Here is a 20,189-nt window from a genome sequence, read left to right as displayed (position 1 = left end):
TAAGCCTGTTTCAAAGAACAGAGGATTTATTGTCTGTGAAATTAAACATAGAGTTGTGTAGTTTTTTAGTTTCAAGCCCATACCAGTGCAACCACTGCAAATAGACAGTGCTCTCCCAGACTGCAGCTCGCTATTCTTTATCATCCTTTGTTTCAGTTCTCAAAAAGATCTTCATTTATTCCTTTGAAATCTGCAAAATTGGCTGGTTTTGACTGGCACTTACACTAGTCTAAACCAGGGCTGAACATTAGCCAATGTCTATCCAACGAATATAATATCAGAGGAAAGGAAAGTGATCCAGGTCTCCACCAGTGCTCAGTTACAAACTGAAGTATCAGGAGACAGGAATGCACCTGAATGCAATGAGCGTTGGCTAAGACCGTGCCACCAAAAGACAAACACATTACCCGAACACGGAAGATGAAGGAAGCATCAGCAAGGACCATATACAGGGATGGAATGCCAGTGTGCTTGGTAGAGGGAAGCAAGGGGATGAAGAAAACTCTGTGACCTCAGTTGACCCAATCTTGTAGCTATAATTCAAGGGACAAAGGTCAAGGCCTTTTTATCTTTTGTTACCTTGGCTATTGCATATATTCGAGTGCTGGATGGCCCAGAAAGCTCCTTCTGGAGATCTACAATGGCTGGCCAGTCTTTATTCATAGGCAGACGCGAAGTGAAGCCATCTACTGAGGGGTGGCACATTCTCAGGGCCTTTTGAAAGCTCTCTTCAAAAGTGCGTCCAATAGCCATGACCTGCAATGGAGAGCACTTCCACATTAGCTACGGTGAGCTATGCCCTCAGTAACAGAGGAGTGCAAGTTGAAACCATGAAGACACACATATGGAAAGATGACAGACTTTGGACTCCTCCATAGGATAGTCCTGATGGTTTAAGATAGATGCAGCTGACTGAGCTTTGGGAGTCCCACTTCTAGGTCTGACTGTGCCCACATTATCAGTGGGGAGTTCCAGAGAAAATACTCCTTTCTGCTTCTGTCTCCCTGTCTGTGAAATACAGGAAGCCACTGCTCTTCCCTGTAAACTGCTTTGAAGCACTTTGGTAGAGAGAGCCATTATCTAGCAGCATGGGTATAGTAATGCAGAATGATATTTCTCTTTAACAACCTGTTAGAGATAGAAACTTACTGTGGGAATTTTAAGGTTCAGGAGAAATCTGCTCCTCTTGCTTCAAATTACATTTAACAGTAACTCTACCCTGTGTGGGCTCTCTTAAAGGATTACTCCTCCTTGGCATAGCAGCACTGGGGTTTCCCTCCTTCAGTCTTGACATCACATCTAATAAGAAAACAAGCCTTTCTCTCTGGAAATCTGCAAGGTAACAGAACCCTTTCTCAAATGCCTACATTTTTATTTCCCAGTGCAGTGCAACCCTAACAGCATAAAAATCGTCTCAAACACAATGCTGAAAAATGTCAAAAGAAAAAATACAATCATTGTTTTCTCTCTTCTCACAGCTCCAGGACCACTGCCCAGCAAAGCAGAGCTCAGGAAAAGCCAGGCCAGGCCATACTGTCCAGTTTATAAAAGTGCAGTAGGTGCTGTGATCTGGCTTCAAGTCCAGGCATGGGGAGATGACTGTGCTCGACTAATAGAGACACAGTGGCAAGAAACTCTTTGCCTCAAGGACTCCCCCTCCTGCTGACAGATTCTGCAGACTAACCTTTCTGCTCAATACCTCCACCGGCTGCAAAATGCATCCCTCAAGCTTCTCCATCCCTGCATCAGTTCACCCTGCACTGTTACAACACTGACTCTTCCTAGACCTCCCTTCTGCCTTTACCCAGCATCCTGCCTGGAGAAGGACACAGGTTCAGGCAGTTCTGTGACATATGAGCACTGGAAGGACTTGACACTTCCTCCTGCAAATGTGCACGGCCAGCAAGTGTTTACAGCTCATTATGCACAAGGCAAATGTACTTGGGAACCCCAGCTCTACAAAACAGTCCCAAAACCCCTAGGCAGAGAGGTTTAATATCAGGAAGCATCGACTCACTGAAAACAAACAAACAAAACCAAAACAACCTCATTGCCATAAAAAGCCAAAACTGCTAATGAAAATCAAATTCTAAATAATTCTTCCAGTTATGATAAAGGCTTGTTGTCTCATGACAACAATGATGGTAGGAAGGTCTTATATGTCAACATAATTTAATAAAATAGCTACTTAAAAAGCACTAGGAAAGAAAGGCAACTGAAAAAATCCACAATTTATTATTTTGCTTTGGTAGCTGATAGGTAATTAACTAATTAAGTGGGTAATTTACCCATTTTGCTTCATTTCCCTCCTCTTAAACTTTGGTCTGAAAATGCTGTAATTGTACAGACACCTTAAATTCTGATGTAGAGACTTAATCACTAAGAGAAGTCAAAACTTCAGAGCAAGATTACAGGTTCTGTCTGGATTTCAAGAGCAGAAGTAGGCTGAGATCTGGCATATGGTTTTAACACAGAGGACAAATAACTTGGGAACAACTGAGAGCTGTGGCTCATGGGCATCACTGAAAATCCAGACTACAACTCGTGAAGTTTTACTCTAATTAACCACCACTACAGAACCTCAAATTAAAAAATTACTCTGAGAGTCCTGGAGTAAGTGTTAAGAATGAAATCAACATCAGGTAATCTATAGTGATCTCTTCCCTTAGGAGTCAAACCATTTATGAATCCACACTGTGATAACCAAGATTACACAGTCCTAACTCACTTCAATTAATTATAACACTAGATAAAAATTATTTGAGCTGAATAAATACCCTCAAATTCATTAGGTCCTTGAAGATAGATATTCTGAGGGTTTCCAAGAAAGAGAAATTTGGCTTTCCCAAATGGTGAAATGAAAGGGAAAGGGAGAGTCTTGCACTCACCTCTCCCACACTCTTCATGGAGCTCCCAATGCGGTTGGATACATGCTGGAAACGGTCCAAATCCCAGCGGGGTATTTTGGTAACAATGTAATCAAGGCTGGGCTCAAAGCAGGCAGAGGTTTTTCCTGTCACAACGTTCTTGATTTCTGGCAAGGGAATCCCCAGGGCAATTTTGGCAGCAATGAAGGCTAATGGATACCTGCAATATAGGAGAAGTAGAGAACAGAAGAGTAGGAAGTACTTTGCTTTTGCAAATCCCAGGAGTGGATCGAATTAAACCGATGTGATTATCCCTCCTCAATACAATGGAAGGTTCCTGTGCTCATCCAGCCTCCTACCTCAACACATTGCGGATTCACCTCCTTAGATCTAGGCCTTGCTTTGTTCATCCACAGAGACACGACTTTCAGTATCTGCCACACCCCAAGAAGCCCACACTAACAGACACCTTTTGCTGCAAGTCCCTCATCTGAAAAGGAAACAATCAAACACCCACTGCCCAACGTCATGGCTTATCTCAGGCCTGCTGTGGCTCTTCAACCACCACAAGGGTCACTGAGAACTGCAAATTGGAGATTAATTTGTGCCTCTCAACAGTATCTGCAAAGTGCAATTAAGAAGCCAATTTTTAAACATCCTGTTCAGCCCATGCTTATCTTGATTAGTTTATGATTAGCCAACAAAACAAAGACAGCCAGCAGTGCCATTTGCATCAATCTGACACACAGCTCGTCAGTAACTGTCCTCTGAGTTCCAGAGATGATTTGCAGCCAACATATGGATACAGTGTACGTGCTTTGTAGGGACAGCTACTAGGTTCCCACCACACACCTTCTGGGAGTTTTTCCATTTGTAGCAAAAAGCGTCAGCAGGGTGGAATAGACCTGGAGAGCTCACTAAGCCATCTCCCAGTAGGACTGGCTCTCTAAGGGTCAATCCTAGCCAATTTCAGTCTTCTTTTATGAAAATTTAGCCTCCATGCTTTAACTGCATGGAGAGCAGATGCAGGAATTCTTCTTCCTTGTAGTTGTCACACATTTAAATAAGACATGAATTAAAAGCATTATTGAAATTCCCTCTTTTTCTTCTGCTCCCTTCATTTTTATTTATTCATTTGTTTTTCTGTAGCACGTGGGGTTTTTAAAATAATCTTACCCTGTCGCCTTGGAGGCCAAAGCTGAACTTCTCGAGAGCCTGGCATTAACTTCAATAATGTAGTACTCCAGGGAAGTTGGATGCAGAGCAAACTGGATATTACACTCTCCCACAATACCCAAATGTCGGACAACTTTGATGGCACGATCCCTCAGCATCTGAAACTCCTCATTAGTGAGTGTCTGGCTTGGAGCCACCACAACAGAATCTCCTGTTTGTCAAAAAGGCGGAAGTGAAGGAAAATGAGAAGCAGCTCAGCAGCAGTAAATCCTGACCTCACAGGTCACTGTCTGCCAACCCACTACTAGAAATGAGGTGGGTTTAGCTTAAAAATAACTGTTTCACACCCTAGCTAGCTTTATCCAAGACCACAAGGGTATTTATAGAGCTCACTTCATTAATCACAGAACTGTGTCAATAACAGCAGGCAGAAGGGCACTGCATAAAAAGTGTTAATGAGCCATTTCTAGTGCCCAAGCCTACCTGTGTGCACTCCCATAGCATCAATGTTTTCCATATTGCAGACAGCAATACAGTTATCAGCAGCATCTCTCACAATTTCATACTCTATCTCCTTCCAGCCAACAACTGACTTTTCCACCAGAATTTGGTTAGTCATTGCAAATGCCTGGGAACAGGTCAGGGAAAATAAACAGTAAGAAAAAAAAAAAGCCACTATCACCACAAGAAAACCACAAAAATCACCAACAAAGCAAAACAAACAACAACAAAACAAACAAAGACTTCCCCCCCCAATAAAACACCAAACCCCTTATTGGAATATATTCCATATTTAAGACTTTTGTGACTTATGTCCAGATACCCCAGACCAATCAGAAAATTGAAAGATGTAAAGCTCATACCATTGATAACAAGCATTTTATATTTCTCTCATTGTTTATTTTTAATTGTTTCAGCTTCATTTGAAAGGCACAGAAAACAGTTATGTGATAGGATGGAAGAAAAAAAGGTAGGGCACGTGTGCTTGCAGTGGCATATAAATAACAAATAGGAATGTAAAAACATTTAATGCTTCAATCATGCAACAGACACATCCTTTTATGTGGGCAGGCCCAAGGACTTCAGTAGGAGAACACTGCAGAAATGACGGAGTAATGGGGACTGAGGGTGCCAGCAAACACTACACCATTAATAGCACTAATAATGCTGCTTATCATTGGCACACTCACCAGAGGCAAGGGTCGTGATTTATTCTTAAACTAATCTTGAAAGCACTCCTCAGCACATGAGTCAAAAATGAAAAGTATAGTTTGTTGGTAAATGAGCATAATCTAGGTGAATAATTGGCCTTAATATTAGAAGATAGAAAATATTAATCAATTTGCATTTAAAATCCTACAAAGTAATGGGCACACTATCAATCTATCCTGTAAAACAGTCCTCACTGCTCCTGTGTCTGTCTTTTCTCACTCAATGAGTGGGCTCAGGAGACATGAACTAAAGGCCAGGTTACCTGAACTAGCTGTGTTCAGTTATCTGAACTATGAACAATTCAGAATCCAGTGCCTGAAAAGCCAGTTCACTGAATTACTACAGATCATCTTCATAACGGAAAAAGAACAGAGTTTCTGCTGGGTTGTGAAAACGAGCATCCAAATTTAAGTTAATTCAACTAAAGTCAAATTGGCTTTCACTGTAAATTTTGAAACACTGATACTGAACTGGGAGGTGCTGTTCACTCTCTGATGGACAGGAGGCCTTGCAGAGGGATCCAGATCAACTGGAGCACTAGGCTATGATTAATGGGATGACATTTAACGTGTAGAAGTGCCAGATTTTGCACCTAGGATGAAGTAAGCCCAGCACAAGCATAAACTGGGAGAGGAGTGGCTGAGGAGCAGCCCTGCAGACAGGAATCTGGGGGCATTGGTAGGCAGCAGGCTCGCCTTTTTAAAAATACCACCAAGACGTGCAGATTAAAACCAGGTTTTCCTACTGAACAACCAGGGGGCTTCCTACCGAAAAGTGTTTTTATGTAAACCTTTCAGACAGCTGCACTCCCAGGGTTTTGGGGTGAATTTTTGCTTTCTCTAAACAAAGCCCATGCTTGAGCCTGGGCAAGCAAAACATTTCCAACTCCCCGTCAATCTGTAAGACGGGGTTTTACTGCACCCACCACCTCCTCCCACGTCTGCCAGCCCTGATCCCCGAGCCCCTCACAGCTGACCCAGCCCTAGCAGTGTTTGTTCACCACAGAGTACACGAGACCCAAAGCCTGTTTGCATGACAGTAGGGTTGGGGGACACAGAAAAGTCATTTTCACATCAGCAGCATTTCTTTTGGGAAACACAAGACAGATTAAGAGGTTCAGCAAACCAGGAAAAGGCAAAGACAATAACTTTAGAGCCCCGTGGACAGTTTTATTTCCCAAAATTCTGCATTTTTGCCAAGGAAGAAAGCTTTTGATTTGTTTTCCCCAGTTATCTGTTTACTTTTCACAGAAAATTTTTAAACAACAATCCTGGACTTCCTACAGAAAAAGAGCTGTCCTCATAGCCAGAGATAGCCACTAAATGTCAAATTACAGTGTCATCCTGTTAAATCTCTACATGAGATTTTAACCTAGTAAAAATACCATATTTAGACAGAAACACATCAGAGGCCTGAGGCTCCCAGCTCTCCTGTCCCTGAGACTACATTATTATTCAGCATTTCAAATGTTTCAACCTCCTTGACCTCATTCATGTGCCATTTACTCACGAAAGGAGGTGAATATAGGCCAGTATGTTTCATTTCAGACCAAAACTGCTGGAAAAACTTGCTCAAATTATGACTGTTTGTCATGAATTTAACAGGTCTGTCATTTAGCCATTTCCAAGTCAGCAGGAATTATGAAAAGTGGGCAGTAGAAGGAATCAGGGTAACGTTTTACAGATAAGGTGAAAGGTAGGGTATGTACAATTCCAGTGCCTGTGACTATTAGAAGAGCACCTAAGAAAATCAGATGTTCAGTTCTATTTCCAGAGCCCGCAATTCCAGACATACCTTTGTACCAAGGTCCAGCAAACTTTCCTTATCGTGACATATGCCTGACCCCAAACCACCAAGGGCATAGGCAGAACGTATCATGACTGGGAAACAAATGTTTTCAGCTGCCTTCAGAGCCTCTTCAACCTTAAAGGAGAGGGGAATGCATTTCACAGAGAGATAAAAATTCAGACAAATAAAGTCTTCAACTCTGCTTCCACAGTTACCTGGAAATCCCATCAATAAGACACTAAACTGTCCGAAGGTAAAATGAAAATAATAACAGTTGGCTTTGTAATGTTGCAGGAAACTGCACTCAGGGAGGTAACTTCTGTCTTTAGCTATGTGTGGACTTCGTTGCCAACCTTCCATGAACATTTTCACTTTCCTTACCAGGTCTGTCTCCAGAGACTTCAGCATGAAATAACCCCTCCAACACACAGCCTGGTTTAAGACTTGTTTGGTTTTCTCCAAACACAAACAGAGTTTCCATGAATTAATTTTTTATTTTCATACTCCCATCCTCAAGAAATATTTCAGTACTGCTGATTTTGAGGACCTAAACACCAAAGTCTAAACCCGTGACATCTTACTTTTGTGCTGCAGCACAGGAGTCACTTCGACCAAATTTATTTTTCTTGTCAATAAGTAAATTAGCTCAGGCTTTCCAAGTGCTTAACTGCATTATCACTGATTTTAAATCAGTGACTCAGGATCAATTCCTGAGGAGTGATGATGCAAGCACTCAGTATCCATAGCTGCATCCAGCTTTCACTCAACAAAACTAGAAATACTTCTACTAACTCAAATAGATAACAGTAATAGTAATCATATCTTCAAAATTATCTGATTTACCGATTCCACTGCAAAGCTAGGAGCAATCTTTTCATTTAGCTCAGTCAGTTTATCACAAAAGAGCTTTCTATCCTCTGTAGCCATGATGGATTCAACTGATGTACCTAGAACCTTCACACCATACTGCTGCAGGACTCCTTGCTTGAAGAGTTCCACTCCTGCAGAGTAAACAAGGACACAGTTTTGAGGATTGATAGTAGATGAAGAATCATAAAACCATTAGAATCGCAGAATGGAAGGGACCTTAAAACTCATCTCATTTCAATCCCTTGCCATGGGCAGGGACTCCTTTCCCTAGACCAGGTTGCTTCAAGCCCTGTCCAGCCTGACCTTGAACACTTCCAGGGATGGGGCATCCACAGCCTCTCTGGGCAACGTCTGCCAGGGCCTCACCACCCTCACAGTAAAGAATCCAGAAAGGTTGGAAAACTTAGACAGAAGAAAGTATTCAAGAGATATCTGACTAGCTGACAACTTGCCTGGCCTCATCAACAGCTAACTTTATTATTCGTTTTCAGTATTAGATCTCAGAATCATAACATGAAATTTTTTGTCCTCAAATCAATGAGGGATATTAGTACAGGGTATTAGTACAGTTACTGCTTGGCCATCATCTGCAACACAGAGCAAAGCTGCACAGATGAATACTGGTCCAAGAAGATAAATGAAGGTAAATTTTCTTTTTGATCTCTGCTTCAGGGTGGTTTGAATATCCCAAATCTAACTACCGTAACTAAGAATTAAGGTGAAAAGCAGGAGATATTAATTATTTTTAAGTATCAAATCCAACACTTAGATGGTATGTTCACAGCTCAGCAGTGACTCACTCTCCCCAGGTCTCTGCCTGTATCCCTCAGTAACCCAGGCAATGCATAAGGCATGTCTTGCATGCCTGCATAAATAAACTCTGCTGAACATGTGGTGGGATCATAGAATCATAAAGGTTGGGAAAGCCCTCTAAGATCATCGAATCCAACCATTAACCCAGTACCCCCATGTTCACCACTACACCATGTCCCCAGGTGCCACATCCACACGCCTTTTGAACACTTTCAGTTTGTTCCAATGCCTGATCAGCCTTTTAGTGAAGAAATTTTTCCTAATATCCAGTCTAAACCTCCCCTGATGTGACTGGAAGCCATTTCCTCTGGTCCTGTTCTTTATTACTTTACTTGTTATTTGGCAAAAATTATGAGTCTGCCTGCAAGGAGTGGCAAGGCACCTGTATCCCACTCACCACAGTTGAGAGCAGTCTGGCCACCCATGCCCAGAATTATTCCATCAGGACGCTCAGCCTTGATGACCTCTATGACAAACTGTGGAGTGATGGGGAGGAAGTAGACAGCATCAGCCTGCTTTAAGCCGTTCTCATTGGTCTGCACTGAAGCAATATTAGGATTCATGAGGACAATTTTCACATTTTCTTCCTGAAAAATTAAAATTTGCATTAAAAGTAGGCATAAAGAAGCTAACAGCAGCAGCGAGAGATGGGGTTCCACAAGCAGTTTACCAACAGCAGAATTAAAAAGTCTCGTTCCTTACATCCCAGCCCATAAGAGATTTCTGGTCTCTTGTACGAGGCTGAACTAATGCCAGTTCTTTACTTTTGTGCCTCTGCCTCTTTGTGAATCTTGAGGGGATGGACATTCCCACTCAATTCAGAAATTTGGTCAGAATTGTTTACCACATCTAGGAGTTACACAGAGGAGACAGGAACAAAGTCCAACATAATCACATCTGTCTTCAGATGTCAGAAGTGCCAGAGCAAAAAATTTAATCAAAAGGCAATCTTATCTTGCCAAGCAGTAGGTCTTTGATCATGGGAAACCAGGTAGCTCTCAGATTTTTTGTACAAACTGCTAACAGTAACAAAAACACATTTTTGCTTTGTCATTCTATAAAGATGCTTTAATTTTCCTGGTGTTAGGACTTTAAAAATCTTGTCCCATAACTTTTTTATTTGATATTTCACATATCAAAAGACAAGCTCTGCCTCTATATGCAAGACAAAGGTTAGCAAAAACTTTACACTGCTTTTTCTCTGTCACAGATAAGAAATTGAGATGGAGTGATAATGAAGAGTACCTGTTTCCTGCTATACCAGTGGGACTTTTGCCACTCTTTTTGCTACAGACAGAAGTTCACTACAGTTTGCTCATTAATAGAAAAATCAGAGTCAGAGATCTTTATCAACTCCTTGTAAGGCAATAAACTTCTACAAACAAATCCCTTGCCAACAATGTTATTTATAGATGCAAAATACATTTCAAGAGAAAGATTTGCTATACAGAAGTTGTGGAGGTTAAGAAACAATGGAGACTCCCATTAAAAACAGGAATAGTGACAATATTTTTAAAAGAGTAGAAAGAAACAGGAATAAAGCCGGTAGGTTAAGTCAGCCATCCCTTGAGCAAATGCTATCGGAAGTGTTGCCAGGACCAGTATAGAAATTGCTGTCTTCCCCCAGAACACAGGAAGCATGAAAATGCCCTAGGACTTCTCTGTGTTTGTTCAAAATTTGTGACTGATGGTCGCATTGGTTTGGGGGAACAAAGAAATAGCTCACCTGGAGCAGTGGGATTCTCACTCTGAGCTCAGTTCAGGTGCTGGATAACATTTCTTCTCCTTCCTTTGCTAAACTTAAAATACTGCCTTAAAGACTGGTTGTAAATTTCTGCTGACCTTTTTTTCCTGTGAGAAATTGTGGGGTTTTTTTCACTGAAGTATGCTTTCCTTGGAACACGTGGAACAGGGAAGGGAAAGAAGATATAAAATCCTTATGGAAAATGTTTCAGATTTAGACAAATGATTCCAAACGAGGTAGTCTTCACAGCAGTGGTGGGGAAAAAAGGTATCACATCCTCTAGCCCAATTGTTTGGGATGTGGGATTTTACTGCACCTGTAGTTTGCCCTTGCAATCCTTTGCTTCAACTTCTGCCTTTTTACTTCTGCTCTGAAACTGCCACACCTTTACAAGCTCTTCTCCTTCTTCACATGAGGTTAGACATGAACTGGGGGGGCCCAGGTAACTCTTACATTACCAGTAGTAACCCCTATCCTTCTACACCTTCTCCTAGCATGAGCTTTTGCCCTAGTATCCTTTCTAGGACCTAATCTGGAAACAAAACTTGACATACAAGACCTTTAAAAAGTTCATCCTATTCAAAATAAATACCACTTAGAAAATCTGCCTTGATAAAGAGTTTAAAATCTTTTGTATAGCAGCAGCCAAGCCTTCAGCTGTTGGTAGTTGACTACCACTGCACCAGGACAGACTCATCCTGGTAAGACCTGAAACCCAATCAAGTTATCATGAAAGATCAACTGCTGAAGCCAGGGTGCTGTCTTGGTGTTAATTATGCTAAAACTATCCTGGTTCAACAGACTTTGAATACACACTCTGCTTTTTGAAGTCTGATTTGACAGATAAGCTGATAGCTGGCCTGTAAATGTGTGACTAGCAGTCAATCACTTTATACTATAAAAGTCCAGTCCCCTCTCATGCAGTCAGGTTCTACTGACATAACCCTTCTTGGGGTGTGTGTGTGGAGGTTCCTCCCTTGGCCAGGGACACCCATCAAGGACACCCTCTGAGGATGAGAGAAAGAGATCTCCCCACGAGCATTAGTATGGGTGAGCTACATCAAACCTTTACCTAATAATTATTTCTTTTTGCTAGCTTTAATATAACTGCTTCAATAATTGCTTTGTTACAGTGCACTATACTACTTTATGCTATATTATACTCTACTAGTAGATTTTTAGGGTTTAGATTGTGGAGTAAATAATTCTGATTAAGATCTTTCATCTGTTCACCTGTTTGTTCATTTGTCATAATAAATAATTCATTTATATAAATATATCTGTTTTGCCATCATTAAAACCTGCAGGACAAAGTGGTTTAATCATACCTCTACATTTCCTTTAAATTTAAACTGTTAACACAGTCCAAGGCTAAGACAGAATTCAGCTGAATCTAAACCCTTCTCTGAGAAGGAGTTTAGAAAGAAAGGGAGTCCTTTCTGCACCTCAGGACTCAACAGCAGGGCTTGTAGCTGACCATGTCCCTCCTCTTCATCTCCATTTACTTTGAGAAGCCTGGAGTGACCAGGCACACATCACAAACTGCTCAAAGACTGCAATAGAAACCTCAAGAACATCTCTCTTTCGTAGGTAATTCTGAGTGGTTAACTCACTTCACTTCTGCAACAAGTTCACCAACAAAAAATGGCTAAATTTCCCTACAGTCATTTATCCTCACCAGCTTCCCAGTCCCATTGATGCCACAGCTGGAAGATCAGTTTAGCTATGAGAAGGGAAAGTAGGTTACATGAGGTTAGTATTTTCAGAGTATCTCCTCACCTTCATGGCTTTTACAGCCTGGGATCCAGAGTAATCAAATTCTCCTGCCTGACCAATTGACAGACCCCCGGATCCTAGAATGAGAACTTTGGAGACCTACAAGTGTCAAAACAGCATGAAAAAAAGTCAGCCCTATCATAGTGGATGTTGAAATGAACAGAGACCGTGCAGCAATGAACAGTCTCAAAATACAGAACACAAGTCCTAAAAAGAGAAAAAAAAGCCACTTTCAAAACCAGTGCACTTTCACTTCTAAGAGTATTTCTACTGGCCTTCTCTAATATATCTCTTGTCAGAGAAACACATGACTCATGCACAGGGCATACAATAAACATGTTAATTGTATCGTGTGCTTACAGATAACCACTCCTCACTTTGGCTGCCCACAAAGTCCAGCTGCCTTCTAAGATAGCAAAACTGTATGAAACCCAGCCCACGCTTGGAATTTCAGACTTATTTCCTTAGCAACCAAGCATCAACATTCTGCTACAGGCACAAAATCTCACAGCCAGATTATCCCAGGGCAGCTCATTATATTGCTATGAGAGTACCTTTCTTGGAGAAATGCAAAGAAAAATCCATGCAACATCACAACTTGAAAACTTTCTTTGAGAAAAGGGACTTAATAACACACGAGAGGCCTGATGACTGTGAGACCAGCAGCTGTGAGGACTTTTATAAGGGAAGCCTCCTCTGACCTTCATGACCAGTTTTCTGTGCCATTTTGTGCTGTGGGTTCAGTAGGAATTAACTAGGTCCCAGCCTCACCTACAGGTATGAGAAAAAAGTATCTGTATACTGACCTCTACTCTGGAAGCAGTCACTCCAGCCTTGGGCAGAACCGAGGAAATGGTACTGCCTTTCCCACTCTTAACCAGGGAAATAAAAGAATCAAAAAGGAACTAGGAAAAATGAACACATGTATTTAACCACCAAAGTGTAACTAAATAAATACCAAGCAAAGAAGGAAAAAACAGGCCATTTGTGAGCTCAAACAACCAGCTCTGCTCTGCTGCCTTCAGCAGGTAGATTTACACCATCTGAGAAGAGGAAATCATTATTTGAAAATTTTTAACAACTTTGACATCTCTGACAAAGCTGCATTCAAGAAAGGAATAATCAGGAAGAAAACACACATCAATCACGTCTGTGTCTTTTGCTTCTATGTGGCTGGCAGTGCAATGAGTGAACATGCATTAAAAGCTAAAACACAGGAAGAGCATACACTAGACTAGCTCAGGGAACCATCTGGAATGGCACCTGCTACAGAGCAGGGACCTGAACTGGGATATCTAAACGTCAGTTGTGCTAAATCAGTGTTGTCCTTCCAGAGGAGGTCCCAGAGCAGCTGTCAGAAGGGCATTCTCCAGCCAGGGCAGGCAAGGCAAGGCAAGGCAAGGCAGGCAGCTACACACAGTGGGGCAGGCTTCCCACCTGACCCCACATCTGCAGAGCTTTTGCCACACAGCCCCTGAGAGAGGCTGTTGGGAATTACTCATGGAAGGAGTATGGATGGGTCCTGCAAGCCTATCAGGATAGGCACTGTGTTATCAAACCCATCCCAGCAGAGCGAGTGCACAGACTCGGAAAAGACACACAGCTGAGGGTTGTTTTGAGTTCTCTGAGATTCACTAGTCAATCATATTGCTACGAAACTTCTTGATATCAAGAGATTTATTTGCAGGTTTAATCAACATCATCAAATTAAGATTTAAATAAGCACTTCTATGTATTCTTCCATCTTCCTCTCTCAGGAAATGCTAAATAGCTTATTTATGTTCAGACATGCCTCCTCTGCCTTCCACATCCCCTGATGCTGCTTAGTCATACTCTGTGACTACACAACCAGTTGTTACAGACTTTGCGTGAAGTCACAGATTGGGGATTAAAATTTCATTTCACTTAGGAGAACCAGCGTGAGGAAGTGTGAATCTATTTACATAATTCTACAGTAATTATAAAATTTGAAAGTGGAACCAAAATGTATTAGAAAGTTAATGATTTTATTACAAAGCATCTGGCTAGTATTTTTTCTGTTAAGATAAAATGCTATTCCTTTCTCAATCTCTTTAGCAAGAGATTTGAGCCTGATCCTGCAGAGGCTTAAGCACTTCAGTAACTTCCAACACAGATATAATCCCACCAGGACCCAATGCATACACACAATATGAATGGAATCACTGATCCAAGGCACACAGAAGTGAATAGATGCCTTGCTGCTGACTGTAATTAGCAGCACATCAAGCTAAGCAGACACAAGCCTATGCATGATTGGGCCCTCTGTTAGGATCCTGACATTTCCAAAACCAAGACGTAGAACCATCACCAACATAAAGACTTCTCACCATAGCTGGTACATACCTGCACTCCTCAGACCATCTGAAAGCAAGCCCAGATCAGCCCTCATACATTACCTCTGTGTCCCTCGGTCCAGGATTTGCATCTGGATAGAACTGTGCTGTGAAAATTGGTCTGGTCTCATGCATGATTCCCTGCAGGAATAAAAGTGATTCTCTTAGACATCTCTCGACAAGCAAACAAGCCAGCAGAAAGCCACCCATTATCTCTGTAAGCACCGAAGGCCAAAGGACTTCAGGATGTTTGCAGAGGCTGTCAAATTTACACCCCTTTCATTCACAATCTTCAAACCATGTCTCATCCAATAAGCCCCCGAGCCTCTTGCTCTGCTGCTAATGCTCAGCTGTGCATGGACAAGGGGCAGAGTGGAGATATCACTTTCACTGCAACAGCAAACACTGCTCATCTGGAAGAACTTAACAGAGCAGATACACCGGTCTCCCTCCAGAGTCAGTCTTGGACTAGGCAGAGAAGAAAAGCTGGCAAGAAAAGATCGCTTGGAACAAGGCTGTTAAGGAATGAAGGGTTTTATCATCCCAATTTGATTGGTTCTATCACAATAGAAATGGTTTTTGATCGGAGCCTTGATCCATAACTCACTTTAAGTGCTGATACAGGGGCTTGATCTCTGCCCTGGGTTGGGCAGAGTGATGAAGGGGGACTACTGCTATGGACAAACAGTAGCTATGAAGGACCTGAAATGAGAGGGGGCTCCATTTTCAAATTACTAAGGAAATTACAAGTTTTAGCTTAGATAAAAACTGTATCTTAATCAACTAAGGAATTTGCTTTTTGGCATAGTATTTTCATTTAGGACTACAAATAGTTTCAGGATGTAGAAGGTAGATGAAACATGGGAACAAACAGAGAGTGAACCGTTAAGTACACCTCTGAGAAATTAGCTTAAATGCTTCAAGAAACTTAATCAATAAGAGATTGTTTTGCTAAGAAGTAAATTCAGTTAAAGATTGTTTAAGTTAATGGGAAATTCTAGTTATCTTCCAATCAATGAAGAATATATGTGTCCTAGTAGGTACTAGAACAATTAGTTTAGGTGTTAGGGGTCAACTGGATCAATCACAGGTGCTAGGAGACCTGCCAAGTGGAAAGAAGACATGACTGCCCCCCCAAAAGAAACAAACACATTTGCTCTACAAATGAACTCCAGGATGATATTTGATCTCCAAATTATGACATAATCTCAAGGTTGGACTTATGGGAAGGAGTTTCGATGAATACTGTATTTATACCCAAAATTGGTACTGATTCTTCAGTTCATGTATGGCAAATCAATTCCCCAAGAGGACCCAGCTGGCATATTAAAGAGATGTCTGATCCAATGATTTCTGGTTGCTGGGTTTAGTTATTTTGTTTCAGACCTAAACTGAGTTTGGAGACAGTGTATGTAGTTTTACTTGGAGCCAGGAAAAAATTATTTCCTGTTTGAGAGGCCTGATAGCACCAAGAAGCTCCTATAAGGTCCACTCTATAGATGTCATTGCTCATGACCCCCAACTCCAGATAGAGGTAGAGAAGTCTCTCAGGACGAAATCCAGGGAAAAATAATCTGCTACCCTTAGGATTGAACAAAGGAGTCCCAAAAGCTCATGTAGGGCCACAGTGCCATTCAGAGCTGCAGGGTGGGATGCTGGCATAGGACAGGAATGAGAGATGAGCTACCGACCACAGCTGATCCATTATGGTGTGAGTTTCTGCCCTCAGATTAAAGAATTCCATCAGTCTGTGACATTTTTCCTGAATGCTTACATTCCTTCTAGTTCCATACAAATATCGTTTAAAAAATTAGCTCCATGGCTTGTCTGTGTTTGGAAACCTGTGTTAGCCCTGTCCAGCTGTGATGGGTCAGGTCAGCCACAAGAAATGCTTTTTCTTTTTCAAACTGAGGAATGGAACAGACTGCACGTGACAGCCTATCCAACCCTGATCCTCTTTGTGCACCCCATGCCAAACCAACGCAGTCCTTTGTCTATCTACAGAGGTTTAGGAGACTGTTGCTGCTCACAGAAATGGTTTACTGGCTCACATAAAGGAATGTCACACTACTAGATCCATAAGACTCATGTCCAACCCTACCACCTTTGTCTCCAAACTCCAGCTAAACCAAACGTGGAAGGCTTGGGAATTAAAGGGTTCAGTTTGTTAACACAGCTAAAATAAACCCATTTCAGAAATCGAGCCAAACAGCTGTAATTTTTTTATATTAATATTTTGTTTGATAACATACATCTCTGTTTAGATACATCTGTAAGGATAAAGAAAACAACAACTGACAAACAAAACTTATTCTAAAATCATCAGCTGGGTAGCTCAGAACAGAACTGTTCGATCTGCCAGACTTGATGTGGGGCATTTATACAAAACAAGAGAGAAAGGCATATTCCTATGGGAGAAACTAATTTGAAAATACCTTCTTTTTAATGATCTCCTGATAATTAACAAGCTTTCACTAACTTGCACACCACTGGGCCTCATGGAAAAGATTTAAAATGAGCAATTACAAAGCCTGAGATCTGTCTCAGACATGGATGTCACTTGACATTGGACTTCTACTTTAGATCCTGTAAGCTGCTCTCTAAAGGCAGTCTCTCTTCTTCATGGCTTTAGTTGTTGAAATTCTATTTACAATAAAAAGCCAAATTAGACTACAATATTTTTCTTTCCTGTGCTCGGCAACACAGAACCAGCACAACAAAACGGTGGCACAGGCCTGCAGTGGTGTGGCACAAGCCCTGAGGCAATGGTAACTGAGTGAGCACCACCAATGGTAGGGAAATTAATAAGGCAGCTGTTAAAGAGCAATCCTAAAGTCACTGTGACAATCCTACGCTTTGGGCTGCTACAGCAAACAGTGGTAAAGGCTAACCCATTGTGGGTTTTAAGGCAAGCTCCAAGTAAAGTAGATGGTCAGATCACCAAGTTCAGCCCTGATAACTAATTGGAATCTGACAGCAAGCTTCCAGGAGGTGAAATAAAGCCAGAGAGTCTTTGCTCTCTAAAGGTTTCCTTGTGCAGGTATCTGGAATAAAGCACGAGCTCACCACAGTCGTTTGGTCGTTGGCATTCACAAAGAGAGGCTTCCAGCCAGATGAGAGGGTAGAGCTGTCAATGGCATAGCCGTGGTTCTGAGCAGTGATGACAGCCTGTCCAGTCACTGCATTTAGGACAGGCTGGTTCTGGCCCCTGGAAGAAAAAAGAATCAGAGAACAGAAGTTCCAGATGTGTCCAAGTGCCACAGTTAGGAGGAGCTGGTAACTATGAGGACACACACAGCAGTTCAACTGTAGCTGTTCAATACTGGCAGCCGTTTTGAAAACAATAAAACCTAGGAGAAACTTTGCTATCCTTCAGTTTGATGGGAATCAATTACATCAAACACTTTCAAAACTCCCTTAAAAACAGTAGTGCATGACATGGCAGTTTAAATTAAAGGCAAGGAGAATGGCTGGGATGAAGAAGTTACTGACACGCTGCTGTTAAGGCAGTTCAGCAGTAAAGCACTGCTGCTGTGTGGCCTCTCACAATGCTGAAGTGGTCTGTCTAGGCCCTGGAAAGCAGAAGAGCTAGCACACCTGTTGGCCATCTGCATCTTGTAGGAAGTAGCTCCAGCTGCTATTCCAGTGATTAGATGCCCCATGCTAATTCCAAACAGGGGCTCTGGGCGATCGCTTTCCAGAACCTAAAATGAAAAGGTTTTCAAGAGATATTGGAGTGTCTCTGTTCAGCAATTCCAGCAAAAACTATGCTAGTTCCCTCACAGACTTGGCAACAGCCTAGGAAGGAGAGTTCCCTCCTCTTCCCTGCTTCAGAAGGAAGCATCAGAGCACAGCTTGATGTCAGACTAGTCGAGGGGAATAAGCAATGACACTCTGCATTACAGCCATTTAGTGTGCAGCATTATTCTAAGTGGGAGCCCTGAATTCAGTGCCGTTCTTTCCTAATGTCCCAGAGGTCCTGAAAGAGCACGGTGTACTTTAAGGCACCAGTAAATGTCTATATAGCCTTGTTGTAACTACTGGGCTGGAGACAACTCCCAGTGGGCCAACACAAGGAAAATTCCAGGCAGCTGAAATGACTGAACAATATTTGGCCCATAACGCAATAATACAACCAACTGTTTGGGTTTCAGGCACTTGAAGAAAAATGGCAAATTAACAAGTATAATCAGCCTATGGCTTTTACATTGTACCTTTCTGACATTCTGAATCACCTCCTGGGCTTTCATGGGATCCCCTGGTCCTCCAGAAATTATAAGTCCATCGTAATCCATGCTAGTGAAGTCATGGTCCCACGGAACTAAATATACTTCTGCACCTCGCTAAAAAATGAACAAACAAGCAAACAAAAAACCACAGAAAACCCTCGAGGGAACAAGAAATGAAGGCAGGAGGGAAACAAATGAATTTGTGTCAGGAGGTTGTTCCTCCCTCATGTCCCAAAGACTGAGTCTGGATTTCAGTGTATGTACATATGTAAAATATGCTCACTTTTACACAGTGCATTCATTCTGACTGCTAAATTAGGGCTTCACAGCTCTGTTCTATGACATGCCAGAAATAGTCCTACACATCAAAAATAAGACAAATATCCACACAAATTAAAAAACAGACTGAAGGACACTGTCTTCAGTCTGCCTGTGTGGCTAAAGCAGCAAGGACTGCTACAACACTGTGTTATAAACAGAAAAAGATTTTCACAGAGTCCTATAGTCAAAGAACAACTGAGGATGGTGGAACCTCAGGAGGTCTGCTCAATGTAGAGATAACTTCAACTTTAGGGCAGGTTGCTGAGGGCTGGGGTCAGCTCTGCTTTTAATATCTTCAAGGATGGACATTCCACAATTTCCCTGGGCCTGTTTCAGCTATTCACCATGTTCACTGAACCTTTTTTCCCCCATTTGTTTATTTTCTACAGAATTGGGTTGACCTTCCGTGCTAGTTCTTTAGAGAAGCTGTGCCTCATCTTTTGACAACTCATCTTCCAAGGAGTTCTTCTCACAGCTGAGAGGCTGCTGCACAGGTCCTATTCTTTACCCCCTCAATACAGTGTATCAAGTTCAGAAAACACTTCCTAGTCCACAAAAGTCATCCTAAAAAATGTACATGATTTTAGGAAGGCAACTGCTACTTGAATGGATGTGTGAAGGTGGAAGGAAGGCTAGTGAGTATAGGCGAGGCTCTTGTCAAAGCAAAACGAGAGATAAGAAGGGACATCAAGCACTGACTTACCTTCACTAGCAGACGGATAATGTTGTGCTTCAACCCACAGTCGACAGCTACAATTTTAATTGGATTCCCTCTGCCATAAACTTTGACTTCCTATAAAAAGACAGACCATGCTGTTAATGACAGATGACGCCCTATCTCCAAAATACAGGGAAGATGGGCAGCAGAATAACTCCACACCAACATGCAGCAACTGGTACTAATCAATTTACATAGAAATCTCCAGGAACAGTGCAGACATCAGTGATTCCTTCATTTTTCTGTGGAAGTAGAAGTTATAATGCTCTTTTTTTAATATACTGTTGATTACAGCAGTGATGCAATTTCTAAGCAATCACT

At 41.9% G+C, this 20,189-nt stretch overlaps 1 protein-coding gene across 1 annotated transcript in view; it reads right to left on the bottom strand.

The window, feature by feature from the left end:
• The window catches only part of CPS1 (carbamoyl-phosphate synthase 1), an 84,135-nt gene that overhangs the window by 49,650 nt on the left and 14,296 nt on the right, over positions 1 to 20,189 (bottom strand). Inside the window, exons 7-20 of the mRNA XM_050340461.1 lie at positions 19,854 to 19,943; positions 18,815 to 18,943; positions 18,198 to 18,304; positions 17,667 to 17,808; positions 14,664 to 14,741; positions 13,053 to 13,151; positions 12,250 to 12,345; positions 9,124 to 9,313; positions 7,887 to 8,044; positions 7,050 to 7,178; positions 4,527 to 4,671; positions 4,044 to 4,254; positions 2,889 to 3,087; positions 580 to 756 (exon numbers count right to left, since the gene is read on the bottom strand). Of these exons, the coding sequence (XP_050196418.1) occupies positions 580 to 756; positions 2,889 to 3,087; positions 4,044 to 4,254; positions 4,527 to 4,671; positions 7,050 to 7,178; positions 7,887 to 8,044; positions 9,124 to 9,313; positions 12,250 to 12,345; positions 13,053 to 13,151; positions 14,664 to 14,741; positions 17,667 to 17,808; positions 18,198 to 18,304; positions 18,815 to 18,943; positions 19,854 to 19,943 (1,950 nt within the window). The remainder of the gene's footprint in view (positions 1 to 579; positions 757 to 2,888; positions 3,088 to 4,043; positions 4,255 to 4,526; positions 4,672 to 7,049; positions 7,179 to 7,886; positions 8,045 to 9,123; positions 9,314 to 12,249; positions 12,346 to 13,052; positions 13,152 to 14,663; positions 14,742 to 17,666; positions 17,809 to 18,197; positions 18,305 to 18,814; positions 18,944 to 19,853; positions 19,944 to 20,189) is intronic.

This window comes from Myiozetetes cayanensis, unplaced genomic scaffold (genome assembly GCF_022539395.1).
Source record: "Myiozetetes cayanensis isolate MyiCay16 unplaced genomic scaffold, myiCay2020 scf9, whole genome shotgun sequence".
NCBI lineage: Eukaryota > Metazoa > Chordata > Aves > Passeriformes > Tyrannidae > Myiozetetes > Myiozetetes cayanensis.
The sequence above is the reverse complement of the archived record's forward strand: the minus strand, read 5'-3'. Positions and strand labels throughout refer to the sequence as shown.